The sequence below is a fragment of the Lytechinus variegatus genome, chromosome 8 (assembly GCF_018143015.1).
Source record: "Lytechinus variegatus isolate NC3 chromosome 8, Lvar_3.0, whole genome shotgun sequence".
Classification (NCBI taxonomy): Eukaryota; Metazoa; Echinodermata; class Echinoidea; order Temnopleuroida; family Toxopneustidae; genus Lytechinus; species Lytechinus variegatus.
The window spans coordinates 34,885,499-34,905,358 of NC_054747.1; the positions used below are offsets into that span (position 1 = coordinate 34,885,499).

At 39.2% G+C, this 19,860-nt stretch overlaps 1 protein-coding gene across 1 annotated transcript; it reads left to right on the plus strand.

Moving 5' to 3' along the window:
• The first annotated feature begins 4,001 nt into the window (after window positions 1-4,001).
• Window positions 4,002-18,796, plus strand: LOC121419677 (fibrinogen-like protein A). Its single transcript, XM_041614136.1, has 5 exons — window positions 4,002-4,029; window positions 4,952-5,077; window positions 13,439-13,593; window positions 14,603-14,867; window positions 18,396-18,796. Exons 1-5 carry the CDS (start codon window positions 4,002-4,004, stop codon window positions 18,686-18,688), a joined length of 867 nt encoding a protein of 288 aa, XP_041470070.1. The 3' UTR covers window positions 18,689-18,796.
• Window positions 18,797-19,860: the final 1,064 nt, after the last annotated feature.

Genomic DNA, 19,860 nt, shown 5'->3' on the forward strand with positions numbered 1-19,860 from the left:
TCCTGTTCTCTCTCTTATTTTCTTTTTTATTTTCGTTGTCTTTTTTTCTTTTCTGTTAATCTTTCTTTTCTTCTTTGCCTTTTTTCTTTTCTTGTTTTTTCCCCTTTATATATATATTTTTTACTCACTCCTCTTCCCTTTTAATTTGCTTTTGTAATGATTGAAATTGAGATTTCATTCAGTAGATTTCTTTTCTGTTACATTGTACTATACCCTGTATGGCGGCAGGGAATTTGATAGGGGTGAGGGAGCAAGACCATGTGGATAAATCATTTCAATCAAGTAATGCCGGCCTATAGAATAGCTCTCCTCTTTATAAACGCCGTCCACAAGTGGGAAAGAATATTTAGAGCCTAAAATAGAATTAGAATTTTGAAAATATCATTTGTAAAAAAAGGGTGAAATAATTCATGATTGGAAGCAGCTATAATAGCGTACAAATGGGTCAGATGGGGCTTTTGACGTTGCAGACAGACCAAATCAGGGTTTGCGGATGGGAATTTGATAGAGGTTGGGGGACCAAGACAACCAACAGTGGGGCATTGCAAGAAACTTGCAATCGAAGCAATCGAACGCAAATCAATTTCAGACTCCAAAATCATGAGAGTCATACTTTTCATTGCAAACTTGCAACTGATCCATAAAAAAATCCAAATTGATATGTTCTAGATAAACTTAATGTATCATCACCTGTAAATTTGCATCTGATCGAATTTTGGGATTGATTGCAAATATCTTCTTGGAACACTAAATATATAGTTCTTTTTATAAAAAGCGGCCATAAACAAGCAAAATGATTATAAAAATAGAATAAAACTTATTAATTAAAAATTCAAAACCCTTTTTATCAAAAAAGATTTCATTGACCGATTGATTTTATTTTTGCACCCATTGCATCAGATTTAAATTTATGTACAATTGTAAAATATAACAAATTTATAATATTGTATCATAACCACTGGATCAATAATATTTAAACACATATAGACCTTTTACTTAATAAGGACAAAGACAATTTAAAAGAATGCAAGAGACCATGTTTACAATCATGAGCGATTACACTTGATTTGGGGAAGCTGCTCGCATAAAAGTCACAGGTCAAATATTTAATTAACTCTAAATACCTTTTAATCTTTGATATATTTTCTTTAAATCTTCGGAATTATGTTAATGGGTAATGCAATTGGGCATATCATTCACCATTAACACAAATGGCATTCATTAGGCAAACACCACTAAGCCACTATAGCTTTACAATTATCCAACATGATTATATTATATACCACTAGGCACATACTACTAAGACACTATATTGATACCAATCATACCATTATAGAGGCACATACTACTGAGACACCATTGAATACCACTGAGACACCATTGTATACCACTGAGACACCATTGGGTATATAATGGTGTACCATGCAGTCATACCATTAGAGGCACATACTACTCAGACACCATTTGACACCACTGAGACACCATTGGGTATATGGTATACAATTCATCATACCAGTCATACCATAGAGACACATACTACTGAGACACCATTGAATACCACTGAGACACCATTGTATACCACTAAGACACCATTGGTGCATGGTATACCATTCATTATACCAGTCATACTATTAGAGGCATATACTACTGAAACACTATTGAATACCACTGAGATACCATTGTATACCACTGAGACACCATTGGATGTATGGTATACTATTCATCATACCAATCATACCATTACAAGCACATACCACTGAGACACCATTGAATACCACTGAGACACCATTGTATACCACTGAGACACCATTGGGTATATCATGGTATACCATGCAGTCATACCATCAAAGACACATACTACTGAGCACCATTGAATACCACTGAGACACCATTGTATACCACTGAGACACCATTGGTGCATGGTATACCATTCATTATACCAGTCATACCATTAGAGGCATATACTACTGAGACACCATTGTATACCACTGAGACACCATTGGTGTATGGTATACCATTGATCATACCAATCATACCATTACAGGCACATACTACTGAGACACCATTGAATACCACTGAGACACCATTGTATACCACTGAGACACCATTGGATGTATGGTATACTATTCATCATACCAATCATACCATTACAAGCACATACCACTGAGACACCATTGAATACCACTGAGACACCATTGGGTAAATGGTATACCATTCATCATACCAATCATATCATTAGTCACATACCACTGAAACACCATTCGGTATATGGTATACCATTTACCATTAAATAAACTACCAATTACCATTAAGAACTTACCATTGAAACACCACTTAAATACCATTCGCGTACCATTTACCATTCAGATTACCATTCAACTACCATTCGGCACCATTCAAATACCATTGGCGATTTTTATAAGGGTAGGTATATTGTTTGTATTTTCCTCGGTCTCCATGTGCGTATTTACTTTGCATGCAGAGACGACGCAAAATATACCTTTGTATTTTCCCTGGTCTCACATCCGGGCATTTGTGGATGCGTATAAAGAGATACAGGATCCGCGCGCCAACAATATACGTCATAATAAAGACAACGCTGGATCCGAGCGCTTGCACGTACGTCATAATGGTAAAGTGCAGAGCCTAGACCGACATTAACATGACACAATAGAACTCTATTTTTAAAAGAAATATCCCCATTATCATGATTTTTTGCTCTAGATATCTGATTTAGATGATAATAAAAATATTGACTGGCTCTTCTTTCGGGGAACATCAAATATATTGCCCTTAAAAGACCCATATTGCCCTCGTCTAAAGACTCGGGCCAATATGAATCTTTTGCTGGCAATATATTTGATGTTCCCCTCAAGGCCAGTCAATATTATATAATTACATCGTGTGCTAGAGGCATATCGTTTGTGTAGAAGGGGTTAAACAAAAGAAACAAAAGAAACCCGCGAGGTCAACACGTCCCTGGTCAAACGTATTGCATGCTGTGTACATACGTGTATCAACGCATGCGAAATGAAATGTTCGGCTGGAGAGGTTAATCTAACCCATGAAATCAATTGCCAGTGATCCACCAATAATCCACATTAAATGCAATATCGATTCGATGGACTGAAATGATCTATATCTAAGCCTTCATTCAGTAAGTTTTTCCTCTCTCAATATGTAGTCGATTTTTTTTAAAAACCACTCTCTTATCCATGTCATAACTTATTTTAGGTCCTGCATTTCGAATATCTCCAGCCATCAGTCGTAATATACATACACATATGGTGCGGGTGTCGCGGGAAAGGATTTTGCACACGAAAGGCAGATCTGTAGGGCCTGTAATCCCCGGTAACACAAAGCTTAGCATTGATTGTAGAACAGTTTTCTACGTTTGATTCTATTGACTATAGTGTACAATCAATCTTAAAAATCAAGTGTATGATTAAGCGTTAACATTTGTGTTAGGGGACCCTAATACTAGCGTCGGTGAAGATTGCGAAAGGTCCCAATTAAAAACATTGACGCCACCCTTGTTGACGCCACCCTTGTGACCTTTAATCTTCTTTCATCTTTTCAAAAATTGTTATCTATACCACCATCTGGGTTCCGTAACACAAAGATTGACTGACCAATCAATATCAATGTTACAAGCACATTATGTTTAAAATACTGACCAGGGACCTATCAGTACGGTTCTTTCATATTCATCGCAAACCTTTGTTTTACGGAGCCCCGATCGTTCATGGTCTCATACACGGCGTCGGATATTGTTGCAAACTCAAGTCATTGTTCCAAAATAAAAATGTCAATGATGAGAGATTGATGAGTATTTACCGAGATATATTTTTTTCTGCAAGATTATTTGTATACACTTTACACTGACTGGAAAAATTGTTTTAAACAAATAAAAACAACTAAGACAAACAGTATCGAGTCATATGCACTGGTGATGAAATATGGACGTTTTGGTATTTTAACGTATTGCTTGTTTTCACAAAATGATCGGGGCCTGTACATGGACTTCCGGTAGGTATTCGAATATGAGAGACAGTGATGTCACCAGCTATTATTTAAAAAAACTGTTATCTATTAAAATGTAAGAAAAACTTCTTCATTGATTTTTACAACGAATAAGATATTATTCATTAAAGTAAAAGTACATGTGGCCTCTTCAGTTCTCTTACTTAATATGACTTTATGAAAATAGTGACGTTTTACTTCCTTTTGGGGGCCTTTTGCATAAAATCTTTTACCTGAGAAACTCTGGTAAAAACTGAAAACTAAGGTTAGTCTGTTTTCTGCCATTGACTTTGAACACAGGGCAAAGCGGTAAAAACAACCTGAGTTTTTTCAGATTTCTAATTACAATATTTCTGGTATACATAAAATTGTGATAATTTTCACACATCAAAAAAGTCACAAGAAATGTTTTCTGGCGTATATTTCATAACTATGTCTACCGAAGATGATTTTTGTGTAAGCCTAATTTAATCCAACGGTCTGGAAACTCAAATTCTCCATGTGATTTTCTATATAAATCTGGTCCAAGTCTTACAAAGAGTTACGATTGATCCAATCAATCATAACTCTATGGAAATCCATCAGTGTCATAATTTTTTGTACAACAAATTTGCAAAATGACCTTTATAGACAAAGGAGAACCCATCAAATTTTCAAGAAATCAATGAATTCATGGAAATACATAACATATATGTAGAAAATCTTGTAAACAAGCATGCATTTCATGTTGACTTTGCTGGCTTTTCATATTTACGATTGATTGGATCAATCGCAACTCTTTGTAAGAAGGGCCCCAGATGTGTGTTATAATTCGTTCATAGAATTACACGGTGTAATTCTTCTTTCATTACAGTGTGTATTGCGATGCTCTATGTCATAATATTATTAAAAAAGCATATTATTATCAATGTTATTTTTTGTTGGAAAGATTGTGACAAGAATGTCTGCGAAGGCAACTGCTGCGAGGAGACTATAGACAGCTACCGATGCCACTGCTCGACATCTGGCAATAAACCTGAGCCAAATATGACCAAGTTATTACCATCTAATCAAGGTAAATATAAGAACATGAAGAGACTGGACGTGCACTAGAATTGAAAGCAATATTAATAAACCCAAATCCAGTATTTCGTAGCAGGCCCATGTCCCAAAATGACCTTTAATATCCACAGGTATTTGGAACTTGGAAAAGGTTTTTTTTTCACTTCGATCAGGGGTTTCATCATCATTTCCCGCCCGTCAAGTTTTTCAGATCTGACAACTTTCAATGACTTTGATTGGCTAGAAGCACAGTTCCTATAGTAAAGGTCTGTCGGATAAAGCATTCATTCATTTCATTCATTTATTGATTCCACTTTTAAAGCAAATATCATGATATACGTAACAAATGTGTTCATAAACATAGTGTATCAATCATAAAATTAAGTATCTAACATAAGTATTTAAGCATAAGGTACACTACAAAATGTAAAAAAAAGTGAGGAGCCTAAATAAAAAGCAGAGTTTGTAGAAAATTAGGCTCCCAATGGGGGAAAAATATAAGTTGTTACTTTGAGCGAACAAATTTGGAAACGGAAATGTGGAAACATACTTCCGACAAGGCCGTTCTTGAAACGCTCCCAAAACACTCATAAATTAATATAGATGCTCTATGAATCGGTTTCTATCCCCTTTCGAAGAGTGAAATCCCTCCTGGGAGCTTAAGGAATGCACCATGAACAGATTCGGTAGGGCATGTTACAACCGATAATGTCGCACCAACGCATAATGTCGCAGCAACGCATAATGTCGCAATCTGCGACATTATGCCAAGAGCGTCCGACGCATAATGTCGCAGTCAACGCATAATGTCGTAGTTTTTCTAACGCATAATGTCACATGTCGCAACGCATAATGTCACAGCGGTATTTTCTTCAGGACTCGAGCTACAGATAAGATATAAAACATGCTTTTACTTAGTATTTTGAGACACGAAAACGAGAATGAAATTATTTTGAAATCAGGATTACTCTTTGTATGGATATTTGTCGCTTTATTGCCATTTCGTCTACTGCCTTTTCCCCACTATCGCATGGTCTGATATCACTTCGTCTACTATTAGCTAGTCAACTATCAACATAGTCCAATAACCATTTCGTCTAATTACCATCTCGTCTAATAGCCAGTTGGTCTAATAGCCGTTGTGTTTATTAATATTTAGTCTAATTGTATTTTTTTCAGTTGGTCCAATATCCATTTTGTCCAATATCATTACGTCTATTACCTTTTTGTCTAAAAGCCAATTGGTCTAATAACCACTTGGTGTACTCTCATTTTCGTCCATGTTCCATTTGGTCTAACTTCAGTTGGTTCGCTATCACTTTGTCTAAACCCATTTCGGCTAACAATCATTTGGTATCGTTACAATGGGTCCAATCACCATTAGGTCCTATCACCGGTTCTAGGACAATTACCTCCCCCCAGAAAATCACCTTCCGGACAACCAATTCTTGACATTTAGCCTCCGAGGTAAATTACCCCCCCCCCGGACAATTACCCCCGTACAATCATCCACTGGACAATTATTTCACAGACAATTACCCCCCCCCCCCAGCAAATGCCCCGAGAACAATGATTCCCCAGACAGTTACCGCCAAACAATTACCCCGGAAATCCCCCCCCCACCTTCTCTCTGGCATCGAATCAAGCGTGACCCCAGGGGGGAAGGGGGCACTCGACCAAAAAAGTGGTAGGGGTGTGCCGTGGGCGAGACAAAAAACGGGGTCCTTGGAACGGATCGCTAGCGTGTCAGTGCTGATGCATCCCTGTGGAACGGATATGCGTGCATGACGTAGCCCCGGGGGGGGGGGGCACTCGACCAAAAAAGTGGTGGGGGTGTGCCGCGGGCGAGACAAAAAACGGGGGCCTTGGAGCGGGCTTATTGTAAAAAGGAGGGTCCTCGGAACGGGCTTCGGAACGACAAATGTTTGTGAAAACGGGGGTCCTTGGAACGGATCGCCAGCGTGTGAGCGCGTATGCCTCCCTACGGAACGGTCATGCGTGCATGATGCAGCTAGCGCGGCCTCCGCCGGGGAGCTCTGCGGCCGCTTTTCACCAAAATTGCAGCTCATTCAACGCGATCGGAGCGGCGTAACGAAAAATATGCGAAGCTTTGGAGCGGATTTCTCTCTTCTTTTTTCTCGATAAGAAGAAAATGCTATGCCTTGGAGCGGCTTTCTGTGTTCTTTTTCTCAACAAGGCAAAAATGCTATGCCTTGGAACGGAAATTTGAGTGTAAAAATGGGGGTCCCCTCCGCGGCACATACCCACTATGCATTGTATACTGAGTGCCCCCCCCCCCCGGGGATGTAGCTCGCCCGGCGGCACGTCCGCCGGGTGCGCTCGCGCAGAGGTGATGGTCGGACAGCGCTCTGCGGCCGCATTTCACCAAAATTGCAGCTCATTGTAGCGGATCAATGTGACCGGAACGGCGTAACGAAATATATATGACAAGCTTTGGAGCGGATTTCTTTCTTCTTTTTTCTCGATAAGAAGAAAATGTTTTGCCTTGGAGCGGCTTTATTTGTTCTTTTTCTCAATGAGACAAAGATGCTATGCCTTGGAACGGAAATTTGAGTGTAAAAATGGGGGTCTCCTCCGCTGCACATTATTATATACTTAGTGCCCCCCCCCCCGGGCGTGAACCATTATAATGGTCTGGGTCGGTGGCACAGGTTTTCAATATATTTTCTACTTTATCTTATGTTAATAACTTTCTCTCTTATATCGCTCTTTCTCCCTTTTTCTCTCTCCCTCTCTCACATTTTCTTCTTTTTCATTTTTCTTCCTTTTCCGCCTTTTTTCTTTTTTTTTGTTTAGCAATGCCTTCGGCATCATGAAAAATGGGGGTGGGGGCTTGCGCTATATAGCTACGCATCTGCACATCGGAAAACTGTGTAAACTGGCCCACATACTAAGTTTTCATAGAACAATTGAACATTCATGAAAAGACACGATTAGACATAATAATCACAAATGCCTAATATCTCTGATTCCAGTTGATCTGATTTTTTCTTGATTCATTTGGGGTTTAATTTCAGGAAAAAATCAGGAAAATAGATAAAACATTAAAAAGACACCTTCACAGGTAGAAATATTGAAAGTCGGTAACGCAAACCATCAACACTACTATTGACAAGAAGAACCTATAAACCTGTTATTTTAAAACAATTCATCTAACAAGAAGCTAAGAATTATGAAACAATTGGTGCACATTCCAGATTAAGATGTGGCTTAAGTTTTAATACAGTAAGCAAAAAAAAATATGCAAAGATAATATACGCAAGAACGCCTTGTAATTTTACTATTTAGGCCCTAACTCTGTGCTCTCCCTTTGTCTAGGGGGTTATTGTCCCCGGGGCAGGGTAATTGTTCCCGTTGGTAATTGTCCTCTGGGGTAATTATCGGGGGTAATTGTCCTCGGGGGAGGGGGTAATTTTCCTAAGGGGTAATTGTCCGGGGGTAATTGTCATCGGGGGGTAGTTGTCCGGGAGTAATTGTCATCGGGGGGTAGTTGTTCAGGGGGTAATTGTCCGGGGGTAATTGTCCAGGGGGTAGTTGTCCGGGGGGGGGTAATTGTCCTCAGGGGGTAATCGTCCTCGGGGGTAGTTTTACAGGGGGTAGTTGTCCGGGAGTAATTGTCTAGGGGGGTAATTGTCCAGGGGGTAATTGTCCGGGGTGTAATTGTCCTCAGGGGGTAATTGTCCTCGGGGGGTAATTGTCCTCAGGGGGTAATTGTCCTCGGGTGGGTAAACTTGTCAGGGATTAGTTGTCCGGAAGGGTAATTGTCCGTGGGGTAATTGTCCTAGAACCAATGATTGGACCTTTTGGTGATTGGACCCGTGGCAACGATACCAAATGAGTGTTAGCCGAAATGGATTTAGACAAAGTGATAGCGAACCAACTGAAGTTAGACCAAATGGAACATGGACGAAAATGAGAGTACACCAAGTGGTTATTAGACCAATTGGCTATTAGACCAAAAGGTAATAGGCGTAATGATATTGGACAAAATGGATATTGGACCAACTGAAAAAAATACAATTATACTAAATGATAATAAACACAACGGCTATTAGACCAACTGGCTATTAGACGAGATGGTAATTAGACGAAATGGTTATTGGACTATGTTGATAGTTGACTAACTAATGGTAGACGAAATGATATCAGACCATGCGATAGTGGGGAAAAGGCAGTAGACGAAATATCCATACAAAGAGTAATCCTGATTTCAAAATAATTTCATTCTCTTTTTCGTGTCTCAAAATACTCAGTAAAAGCATGTTTTATATCTTATCTGTAGCTCGAGTCCTGAAGAAAATACCGCTGTGACATTATGCGTTGCGACATGTGACATTACGCGTTGACGATTTGCTGCGACATTATGCGTTGCGACATGTGACATTATGCGTTAGAAAATCTACGACATTATGCGTTGACTGCGACATTATGCGTCGGACGCTCTTGGCATAATTGGGACCTTTCGCAATCATCACGGACGCTAGTATTAGGGTCCCCTAACACAAAAGTTAACGCTTAATCATACACTTGATTTTTAAGATTGATTGTGCATTACAGTCAATAGAATCAAACGTAGAAAACTGCTCTACGATCAATGCTAAGCTTTGTGTAACAGGGGGGTTACAGGCCCTACAAATCTGCTTTTCGTGTGCAAAATCCCTTTCCGCGACACCCGTACCGCATACATGCATGTATATTACGACTGATGGCTGGAGATATTCAAAATGCAGGACCTAAAATAGATTTATGACATGGAGAAGAAAGTGGTTTTTCAAACAAATCGAGAACATATTGAGTGAGGAAAAACTTACTGAATGAAGGCTTAAATATAGATCATTACAGTCCATCGAATCGATATTACATTTAATGTGGATTATTGGTGGATCACTGGCAATTGATTTCATGGATAAGATCAACCTCTCCAGCCGAACATTTCGCATGCGTTGATATGTACACATCATATGCGATACCTTTGAACTCGTTTCCTTTTGTTTCTTTTGTTTCTTTGTTTACTCCTTATACACAAACGATATGCCTCTCGCACACGATGTGAGGGGCATTATGTTTTACATTCCCCAGAAATGGGGATTAGATTCAAATTCCGGGGGGACCACTTCCATTGATGAGTGGATACCAGGCACGACCATGGGGTTTCGAAAAGTACCCTAAACATGCTAAACAAGGGAAGCAATTCTTTTCCAGATTATGAAAATGCATCTCTTAACAAGTATTTGGCTTGTGAAACCCTACAAGTATTGAATATATATCCCTTATTTCAGCATTTTAAACATCGTTTTGACACCCTTATAACGTTACATAGGCCTATATACGTAACGTACCTGCCCACTCTGTCCCCTTTTACGGGTGGTCGCTACTGGTATCCACTAATCAATGGAAGTGGGCCCCCCCGGGCGGCCTCTCGAGCTCTAGGAGGAGTCAAATGTGGCTTTGGAAAGTCGTCCTCAATCGGATAAATCGCTGTTACCATAGTAGCAACCAGAATTTTGCACACGAAACGCATATTGAATGTTTCCGTCGCAGATGCGAAACGAAAAAAAAATCTCATGTCACACAATTTGCATTGCAGGACTGAGTTTTACGACCATGATCACGGGCCCAAAAAGTCCCTTCCAAAGTCAACTACCGTTGTAAATAAGCGTCCGCGTCCTCAAACGAAAGGTCGGGAATGTCGCAGATTGCGACATTATGCGTTGCTGCGACATTATGCGTTGGTGCGACATTCCCGACCTTTCGTTTGAGGACGCGGACGCTTATTTACAACGGTCGTTGACTTTGGAAGGGACTTTTTGGGCCCGTCACCATGGTCGTAAAACTCAGTCCTGCAATGCAAATTGTGTGACATGAGATTTTTTTTTCGTTTCGCATCTGCGACGGAAACATTCAATATGCGTCTTGTGTGCAAAATTCTGGTTGCTACTATGGTAACAGCGATTTATCCGATTGAGGACGACTTTCCAAAGCCACATTTGACTCCTCCTAGAGCTCGAGAGGCCGCCCGGGGGGCCCACTTCCATTGATTAGTGGATACCAGTAGCGACCACCCGTAAAAGGGGACAGAGTGGGCAGGTACGTTACGTATATAGGCCTATGTAACGTTATAAGGGTGTCAAAACGATGTTTAAAATGCTGAAATAAGGGATATATATTCAATACTTGTAGGGTTTCACAAGCCAAATACTTGTTAAGAGATGCATTTTCATAATCTGGAAAAGAATTGCTTCCCTTGTTTAGCATGTTTAGGGTACTTTTCGAAACCCCATGGTCGTGCCTGGTATCCACTCATCAATGGAAGTGGTCCCCCCGGAATTTGAATCTAATCCCATTTCTGGGGAATGTAAAACATAATGCCCCTCACATCGTGTGCGAGAGGCATATCGTTTGTGTATAAGGAGTAAACAAAAGAAACAAAAGGAAACGAGTTCAAAGGTATCGCATATGATGTGTACATATCAACGCATGCGAAATGTTCGGCTGGAGAGGTTGATCTTATCCATGAAATCAATTGCCAGTGATCCACCAATAATCCACATGAAATGTAATATCGATTCGATGGACTGTAATGATCTATATTTAAGCCTTCATTCAGTAAGTTTTTCCTCACTCAATATGTTCTCGATTTGTTTGAAAAACCACTTTCTTCTCCATGTCATAAATCTATTTTAGGTTCTGCATTTTGAATATCTCCAGCCATCAGTCGTAATATACATGCATGTATGCGGTACGGGTGTCGCGGAAAGGGATTTTGCACACGAAAAGCAGATTTGTAGGGCCTGTAACCCCCCTGTTACACAAAGCTTAGCATTGATCGTAGAGCAGTTTTCTACGTTTGATTCTATTGACTGTAATGCACAATCAATCTTAAAAATCAAGTGTATGATTAAGCGTTAACTTTTGTGTTAGGGGACCCTAATACTAGCGTCCGTGATGATTGCGAAAGGTCCCAATTATCGGTTGTAACAGGGCAAACTGATTTCAAGATGCACGTTTCTGCCATGAGCGCCCCCACCGATGATCTTTACTATTAAGGCTTGGTAGTTGGAATCAATATTGCTACATCGGACATGTAGGTGGGTTTTAGATTTCAGCTTTAATGACCTATATCTGCTCATGCTCAGATTGTACGAACTCATTTATCAAATATGTCTGCATATGGCTTTTCTTTTGGATAGTATAATCGGCTTATACTGTCCTAAACAAAAACTAGATCAGGAATATGTATTTATAACACACCGTCAATAAAAGACCACACGCAGTTCACTCCCCATTTAAACAACGTGCTTAAAATTTGAGACAGCGTTTATGTATCTATCAAGGTTAGTAAGGGGTATTTTCATTCTCGCTGATATGAAATATGAATGAATAAGCAGAGCCCGACGTCGCCATGTCAAAATCATTAAACATTTCATAGACAGCGATAACCACGTACGCTATCACGAGTTCGACTTTTGATTCTCTTTCTTTTAGTTTAAATGTAGTTCGTGTGGGAGATGTGATTGCCTTTGCGAAGTATGCTTGGGGTGTCTTTTATCATAAAAAGAAATATGGTATGTAGTTTGGGGCAAGCGCCTCCTTTGTATAAAAAAGGCATTACCGACGGCGCGCCGTCATCTAGACATAAATTATTATTCAGGCAATGTGATCTGCTCTGTTGCTATGCGTGCGTGCATGCGAAAACTACGTCAGAGGATTTTTTTATTAGATAAACCTCAAAAGGCAGATGCGTCGATTCTGAGTTGGGGGGGAGGGACAAATCGATGTGTATCGACTTGCTCCCCCTATACCCCCCTTCCCTCATAATTTTGACAAATTTAATCATTCACAACATTCAATGCAAATTCTGTTAAAAACATGGGATGGCACTATAAAACAATTAACCTTGGAATAAAAATAGTATTAAACATGCGACATTATCAATATCCCGCCCCTTGGAACATGGATTAATTAAGCCCCTGTAAAACTGTGTTCACATTTGTTCTACGGCGGCCGTACGGCGAGTCGAAAACAGTCGTTTTATTCATTTTTATTCGAACCACCTATATGTAGCTGGTACAAAAAATGTTAAAACGGCTGTTGTCGACTTGCCGTACGGCCGCCGTAGAACAAATGTGACCAAGGTATTAAAGGGTATGTATATTGTGTAACGCCTCGATATATTGTTGTCATAATGCTCTCCTATTTATTATAATCAGATGATGTTTGTCATGAATAGCTTTAATATGAGCGATTTTTATGTATCGACAGATGCTGTAAGCAACATTGGAAGATCCTTGCATCTGATTTGGTGAGGACATTGAAATCACCGATTATTGTTTCATGAATCATTATTCCCCAGGGTCTAGCATCCCACGTGACTGCTCCGAGATTCAGACTGGTGGCCAATCCAATATCAGCATGCTCAGTGGTGTATACCTAATCAGCCCTGAAGGAGAGGACGGGGAACCATTCTATGTCTACTGTGACATGGCGACCGATGGTGGACTATGGACGGTGAGCTAGATGCTCGAAAGTTTTCGCATAGCGACGCAGGTCGGATTCAATAATTCAGTATCAATATTTTGAAAATGAACAGCTGGGAGGTCTTTGTCAAGAATTGTCGAACCGGAACAACACTTTCGTGCTAAGTTTCAGAGCTGACGGAAAATGACAAATGTGTCGTTATTCCAGAGTCCGCACAGCAAAAACTGTGCTGTTAACCGGTGTACATAGAGGACCACACCAGTTATTTTACACCGGTGTTAAATTGGTGGTGTTAGTTTTACACCTATAGGTGTTATTTCAACACCTTTGGTTGTTACATTTACACTCATTGGTGTTATGTTCAATCTCTAGGGTGTAAATTTAACACCTCAGGGTGTGGTCCTCTATTAATACCAATTGGTGTCAGTTTTAACACCACAGTTTTTACAGTGCGGTACGAAACTGCTGTTTTGATTCCGCAAATTTCGACCAAGACGTCTTGGTAGTTCATTGTCATGAATGGCATTCGTCAATACATCTTCTATGTTCTTGGATTCGTCATGATTCATGGAGCGGAAACTACCCGATGCCACAGCGAATCGTACAATTGCTATGACGTCATTACGACTACATTTTCAATTCGTTTTTAGTCTAGTAGCATAGCAACATATTTCAATGCCTATACCGTGGTGGTTCAACCGATATTGCACAGATTGATCTTTGAACACCTCCTTAGTGAATTCTTCTGGCTGTATCGGATGCACTAAAAGGACGTTTCTGACATTCTGACGTGCTTCAACCCGGCGGCAGAGGATTTCGCTTTTCCCTGTATGAATGTGGCTACAATTTGGACTTCCTACTTGGTCAAAGGTACCTGTACTTGGGCCATAAAATCCATTCATTGTAATAAAGGTCTTGTTTTTAATTGTTATTTTTTTTAGTACCAAATCTCGTATAGCATCATAGAAGTAAGAATGATAATGATCACTACCACTCTCTCTCTACATGCCTGTCTTCCTCTCATTCTCTTTCCTTTTAGGTCTTCCAGCGAAGACATGATGGTTCTGTTGATTTCTATCTCTATTGGTCGGACTACAAGCACGGTTTTGGGAACGTTTCATCAGAGCACTGGCTAGGGAACGACAACATCCACCGTTTATCTCGACAGAAGATATACGAGCTACGGATAGATCTAGAAGATTTCGAGGGACACAAGTGGCACGCCACCTACAACAATTTCAGCATCGGGGACGAGATGGAAAATTACCGGCTCCTTACTCTTGGAAGTTATTCTGGAAACATATGTATGAAACCATGGATATTTTCGTGTTTAATACAGGCAGATTTTATCACATGACTTTGCTGTGCAACCGGCTTTCCGAAAACCACTTCGTGCAACGCAGTGTTGTAGGCCTAGATCTTTCGTTAGTATTACTTCCGGGGAGGCAAGACGAGTAAAAAAAAAATAAAATAAGAAACTAGTGAGCGAGGGTGCAAAGTGGCCGGGCTTGTCATTTAGGAGTTTTTGGAATTTCTAAAGCAAAATTGAAGGATTTCGCACACACTTTTGGTGATTTTTTTTTTAAAGTTTTCGAAATTTCTCTGTGTGTGCGTGGAGGGGGGTTAACTGCACAGCTTTGGGGAAAAAATTAACATAACGGTGCACATCTCTTTTACCACGCATCGTTGAAAAAAATATTCTGCGATCATTGCTAAGCTTTGTGTTACGGGCCCCAGGTTACGGTGCAGAAAGAGTTGCGTTTGAACGCAACGCAAAAAATTAGATCAACATCCTCATACGCGAGTTTCAGTGGATGAATAAAAATGCTTTCACAGGCCTTATAGGTCACGTGTCGTGCGTACACAGCAAAAACTGATGTCAACCGGTGTACATAGAGGACCACACCAGTTATTTTACACCGGTGTTAAATTGGTGGTGTTAGTTTTACACCTATAGGTGTTATTACAGCACCTTTGGTTGTTACATTTACACTCTTTGGTGTTATGTTCAATCTCTAGGGTGTAATTTTAACACTTCAGGGTGTGGTCCTCTATTAACACCAATTGGTGTCAATTTTAACACCACAGTTTTTACAGTGTAAATTATTCGTCCCGTAATTTGCGAATACCCTTTTTTAACACTTCCCAGTCCTATGTACAGTGACGTACAGTGAGTCAAGGCATGGGGGATCAGCAAAATTATGAGTCACTTCTTGGGTGTACAAAGCGCGCTCATTAGCCAGGTGGGTGTTTCATAAAGCTGCTTGTAAAGTTACGCACAACTTTACGAACGACTGGAACATGTTCTTATATCCTAAATGAATGACATAGGAAGGTATCTTCCAGCCAAAAAAAGGATCACCATGCAGTCGTCCATAAAGTCATTCGTATCTTACGAACAGCTTTATGAAACCAAGGAGATATCAACACCCACCAGGTCCCCTGACCTGATAAAGACATTTTAAGGACTGTGCCATGAGATCAAATAACGTGAGCGCGAAGCGCGAGCTGAAAACTTTTTCATATTAAAGACCTAAAAGGGACATTAAAAACATTTTTTCTTTTCATAATATGTACCTGTCACATTAATCAAACAGGGACATTTTGAATGATTTCAGGGATTCATGAAGAGAATAAATGTCTCACCATAGTCATTTAATGCGAGTGCCAAGTGTGTGCTGATTGATTTTTATTTTCACTTTTTATTTTTTTTTGTATCTATTTTTGTAGAATTGCACCTAAACACATGAAACACTTTTTGTAGTCATTGTAATCAGGAACATCTCACTAATCAAGTATTGCGTGTTTAATTTTTTTGATATTCAGATCTAAAGAGGGGAATTCTAAGGCTTGTCATTGGAGGAATTCATTACGACCATATGTATTTCACTAACCAAATAATGCGAGGGCGAAGCGCCAGCTGAAAATATGTTATATTCAGACGAGAAAAAAATAAGGACTGCTTTGGGGAATTCATGAAAAGCAGACATATATCACCAATCCACTGAATGTGAATCTAAGCACGGCCTGGAAATGTTTTATATTCAGACCTTAAAAGGGGGCAAGTTATGAAAAAAAATCTTGTGCAAGATAATGTACTTTATATAACATAACATGATATAATATACAATAATTTCTTCTTCCCCCACTAGGTTTCACTTTCTTTCTCCCTCATTTTTCCCTTTTCCCCGTTTTTTTTTCTTTTGGCCCAGCCGATTGGGTGGCACGTGCCCCCTCCCGTAGTTACTCCACTGCTTGATTGATATCCAATATCAACAAAGACCTAGAACTACCTATGTGGGCAATCTATCTGTAGGCTCCAACAGACCTTCTGCATAGGGCCTATTACTAGGAGTTCATAAGCTCATAGCGCCCTCCAGAGGATTTAGGAATCAATACGCGTATTTTGATAATTCCAGTTTAGGACGTTCCACAGTTAATATGAAGTCCATGTCATTTTCACCATATTTTGCAGAGAATTACTTTTGTATCTATGTATTATGAAAATGCAAAATATAATATAGGTTTATGGCTTACCTTTTTTCTATGGGACTATGGAAATCGCCTAAAATGCGCCGAAAACATGCAAAATTCTAACAATATACCGTCTAAAAAGCAAATGGTCAAATGGTTCCGTAATTCTGCTCCCATACAATCAAAATCCATGTCATTTTCATCCTACTCTCTAGATTTGTTGATAAATTTATTCTGAAGACTTTAAAACAATAAAAAAATATGGGGTGCTGTGAGTTGGCTTGAAACATCCCAAAATTCGCCGAAAACGTGCAAAATTCTAATAGTATCTAAAATGTCTGAAATACGAATGGTTCCATAGTTCTGCTCACAAGCATCCAAAATCCATGTGATTTTCATCATACTCTCAAGATTTGTAGAGGAATATATCAGTTCTGAAAAACGTTAAAACATTAAAAATATGGGGTGCATGTGCTCGTTTTCAAATTATCAGTGTCCAAAGTATTGTGAGTTGGCTTGAAATGCGCCGAAAACAAGCAAAAGTGAAATACCGTCTTAAATGCGAATGATTCAGTAGTCTTGCTCGCAAACATTGAAAATCCATGTCATTTTCATCATACATTGCACATAGATACTGTAACACCTGAATATTTCAAATAATTATGTAACATTTAATATGGGTCCATGTGCCTGATTTTTTGCTATAGACCTTCAAAATTCACCCAAATGGATCTTCTTAATAATTGCGCATTCAAAATAATTTGGCAATTTTAGACATCACGAGATCACAACAATAAGTTTAAAACTCGATACTAAGTCAAAATCCATGAAAATGTCATCAAATATCGCAATATAATCAATAATTGTATCCTTAACGTAGATAATCTATTTATAATGGTATTAATTGTTTGCTCTTTCAAGTCTAACAGCAATCTCAGTTCTTAGAAATTGCGCGAAAGATGACAAACATTCAACCTCAAAAATTTGAAATTTCATAACAAACTTTAGTACAAGAAAATCAGAAATGCTGCATTTTATTCGGAACCCATGTCATTTTCACCAAACTTTGCAAAGTTGTCGAGGAAGGTGTACCTAATACGTGCAAAAATTATAAAATATGGGTTCCTGTGCTTATTTTCAAACTATCAGCACTTTTATTAGAGCAAACGTGCTTTTTGAAACACCCCAAAACCCACAAAAAGCTTTGTGTTTATACAGCTGATTATAATCACCTGCTCATCAATTGTGACGTCAGTGCGCGGTTTATGTGCGAATACAGACAAGTTGCTGTATGGGCTAACTTTAAACAGAGGAAATTCGATGTCATTTTCTTTTTTTTTTTCAAAAACACGATACAGATGACAGTATGACGTACCATATCGGTTATGAGTTCAGTACCCCGGGACCGGGACCACGACACGAGCCCGCTCGAATGGGAAAACTGCGCCACTCGCTACAAAGCAGGATGGTGGTACGGCGGATGTTACGCTGCCAACCTAAACGGCGTGTACGGTCTAAAAAGCTTGGATGGTATCTCGTGGCAAGATCGGGCATACAATCGCGAGACACTCAAGAATACAGAGATGAAAGTTCGTCCGGCATGAGCATCGAAGTTCCAATGGCATCCTTTGGAAAAAAAAACTTACTTTAAAGAAATGCAACTGTTTGAGACTCTGCGCATTCCTCTGCGCATTTAGTATGCACCTCTGTAGAACTCACTTTCCATAGAATAGAATAACTGAAGATACAGTTTAGGGAAAGAGGCATTTAAGTATTAAATGAATTCATTTTTCTAATATTTAGCGATATAGGAGGGGGTTGCGGAACCGAGGGAGGGGGTGGACTTCAGCCCCCACCCCTCCCTTTGTTTCCGAAAACCGTGTACAAAAACGTAAAAATGACTAACTGATTGTGATTTTTTTTGCATGGTCAGCTCCTACCCCAATTACAAAACCGTTCCGCGGTCCCTGATATGTACCACACTAGAGCATAGGCCTATTATTTGACGTAATGTTAATTCATCACCCTATAATCGGTCGCTTATCAAGGCATGTAAAAGGCAATATGCATCTCATGTTTTAGAATAGATTTCAATAAAAATTATACATGTCAGTTAAAGAAATAAAAAAAATCTTTCAGTCAATGTATTCAATCGATCTACATGAAGACTAAAGGATCTCTGATGTATCAAAGATAGTAACAAAGATAGAAACAAACACTTTTTTTATAATCCACAGGCATTAGCGGACATTCTTTAATTGGAGTGTGTGGGTGCGTGCATGTGTGTGTGTGAGTGTGTGCGTGAGTTTGTTTAGGTGTGATTTCCTAGTATTATATATGCTCCTGCATTTTGTATATTGTATTGGTCAGTATGATTCCTTTGTTTAAAATACTGATCCTTATACCATATACAACAAATTTTACTTAATTTAACAGGTACTGAAGAGTGGGAGCAGCATTCCTGCTGTTCCTCTGAAAAAAATCTGAAGTGCATGAAGTCATACTTATTTCTAATTGTATATATATGAATATGTACACACACACACACACACACACACATATATATATATATAGTCTGCTTCGGCATAAGGAATAAAGTAATCACATAAGGCTTAATAAATGCCGTGCAAATAAAATCGTAGATTTTAAAAGGAGCATAGCTCTCAAAAATGAAAGGTGAAGTCACACTCTTCGTCAGTGCCCATGATGTGACAAAAAAAAAGAGAATTCAAAATCCGTTTCTGAAACAGTCGTGAAAAAACACATCTGTTCATGGGCATAAGGATAGTGAACATATAAATATGTGAATTTATAAATTATGAT